General features: G+C 49.1%; 1 protein-coding gene across 3 annotated transcripts in view; it reads right to left on the reverse strand.

Annotated features, from left to right (window-relative positions):
• LOC105897419 (dynein axonemal assembly factor 5) overlaps window positions 1–2,500 on the reverse strand; it is a 40,587-nt gene that overhangs the window by 3,594 nt on the left and 34,493 nt on the right. For all 3 annotated transcript variants that reach the window (XM_031564796.2, XM_031564789.2, XM_031564784.2), the window contains one exon: window positions 2,318–2,500. This exon is cut by the window's right edge and continues 9 nt beyond it. In XM_031564796.2, coding sequence (XP_031420656.1) covers window positions 2,318–2,500 — 183 coding nt within the window. The remainder of the gene's footprint in view (window positions 1–2,317) is intronic.

The following is a 2,500-nucleotide window of genomic DNA, read 5'->3' on the forward strand; positions in this document are numbered from 1 at the left end:
CAGGTCATTTAGCCAGAGGTATTTCAATCTAAATTCAAATTGTTGTTTGATTGCGCAGGCATCGTTACGTAACACAATGTTGAAAAATGATCTAATTGCTACCAGGATTGTAATTTTACATTTATGCGCCCCAAAACTAGAATTTATATCTTTGTTATTTGGACCCAAAAGACCCGGTGACGTTACAGAGATCAGGTCACACAGCTGCTAATAATTATTCCCAATAACGTTAAACAGAAAAGCTCTGGAGCTCGTGTCAGCCAACAACTAACACAGCCAACCACAATGTTCATGGCAGCTTTGCCCTATAGTTTTACAGACTAAATAACTGAATACATCATGTCTAAATATTTATCTATAGTAATCTCATCACTTGACATATGGTAACTCGATGCGTTCGTAGGCGATCACTTTTGAAGCAGCTACTGCTCCCTGATGGGCACTGTATACTCTCCTCCGCACTGTGAAGGGGCTGAGGGAGGGGTATTCAGTTCGGTGCAAACCCCTAATCTTCCTAGTCTGCGGTCTACACTTCCATGGGATGCCTTGAATGCCTTAGACTACTGTTATAAAGTGGCAGAGCTAAGATGCCTTAGACTACTGTTATAAAGTGGCAAAGCTAAGATGCCTTAGACTACTGTTATAAAGTGGCAGAGCTAAGATGCCTTAGACTACTGTTATAAAGTGGCAAAGCTAAGATGCCTTAGACTACTGTTTTAAAGTGGCAGAGCTAAGATGCCTTAGACTACTGTTATAAAGTGGCAGAGCTAAGATGCCTTAGACTACTGTTATAAAGTGGCAGAGCTAAGATGCCTTAGACTACTGTTTTAAAGTGGCAAAGCTAAGATGCCTTAGACTACTGTTTTAAAGTGGCAGAGCTAAGATGCCTTAGACTACTGTTTTAAAGTGGCAAAGCTAAGGTAAACTCGCCAGTAGTGAATTTATTTGGTCAGTTTTTGGTCGTCAGGATCTCGGGATGCACATTCACTCACACACACACACACACACACACACACACACACGAGATCAGATAGATCCGATATTCACACACTCAAAATGTACGTGTCTACACCCAAAACCCCTCACACACACACACACACACACACACACACACACCCCCCACACACACCCCCCCACACACACACACACACACACAACAAAGGCAGTATGATGAGGGATGAGTCACTGTCAGCCTTTCTACCACAATAAACATTGGGCAGGCTCCTACTCCCATCTCCATGTGGGGATGATTACCCTCAACTGTGGCGTGTCATGGTGTGTGTGAGAGAGTGTGTGTGTGTGTGTGTGTGTGTGTGTGTGATGAAGGTGCTGAGAGGTTCCCAGACACCACCGTCCCCCAGGAAGCACTCTGAAAGCTCTGTGGAGGATGCGCATCAGGGCGTGCTGTGACCGTATGTCTGTGTGAGTGTGAGTGTGTGTGTGTGTGTGTGTGTGTGTGTGTGTGTGTGTGTGTGTGTGTGTGTGTGATTAATGGGCTGAGGCAGCTGGATGTATGAGCAGCTTTAACCTGACAGAGAGGAAGCTGAGGGCCAAGAGTGAGGGGGATTCTGGGTACACCTCTCCCAATCTCCAGCCTTCATGAACCCCTGACCTCAGTCCCTGCTATCACCACAGCACCATCTTCATCAGCACTGTTATATCTACTGTCCTCTCCTCTCCTCTCCTCTCCTCTTCCTCACGGCTGCAGCTCCCACTCCTAATCTCCGGGCCCGTCCCGCTCAGCTCTGCAGCAGCTGGAGAAGGGGTGGGGTGGGGTGGGGTGGGGGGGGGGGTGACCCTGAGCTGCAGGGAGTGCCCATCTGGAGGAGGTGAGGGATGCTCTGATGCTTTGGACATACACATCCTAAACGCTCACGTGTGTGTGTGTGTGTGTGTGTGTGTGTGTGTGTGTGTGTGTACCGGCCAGGACCCCTGGGCTTCGACTTTAAGAGGTGGTGACAGGATGACGATCACCCGCGGCTGTAAATCATGGGGGCTGAGGGCGCTGCTTGGGGTCTGCGCCGTTACGCAAACTCTCCGCGTTGGAGCACAAGAGGTCAGGGCCTCAGATACACCCAAGAGACCCGTCACCCAAACACACTCATATGCACCCTGTTGTATTCCGCGTCATGTGCTAGATGTTAGCCATGCTAACAAGCTCTTTCTCAAGAGGAGATATACGTAGGTGGAGGAGGTGGATACAGTACATAGCTATGAATTAGACTCACAGATGCCTAGAAAAGCAACACGGCAACTGTGTGTTCAAAACGCGCCGTTCAGTCCTCCAGTGTCCCATCTGCCCCGTTCTGTAACTCACCAAATGTTGCTTCCTGCACCCTGGAGTCGGGATCGTCCAGGTAGAGCAGGAGCTGTTGAAAGAGGAACTCCAGGTGTGGCTGGTTACTCTGGGAGTTGTAGTTTTTACCCAGAGAGGAGAGCCAGACGCCCAGAGCCTTCAGAGCCGACACGCGCACCTCCTCATTACCGTCATCCACACGCT

Source organism: Clupea harengus, chromosome 1 (assembly GCF_900700415.2).
Source record: "Clupea harengus chromosome 1, Ch_v2.0.2, whole genome shotgun sequence".
NCBI classification, from domain to species: domain Eukaryota; kingdom Metazoa; phylum Chordata; class Actinopteri; order Clupeiformes; family Clupeidae; genus Clupea; species Clupea harengus.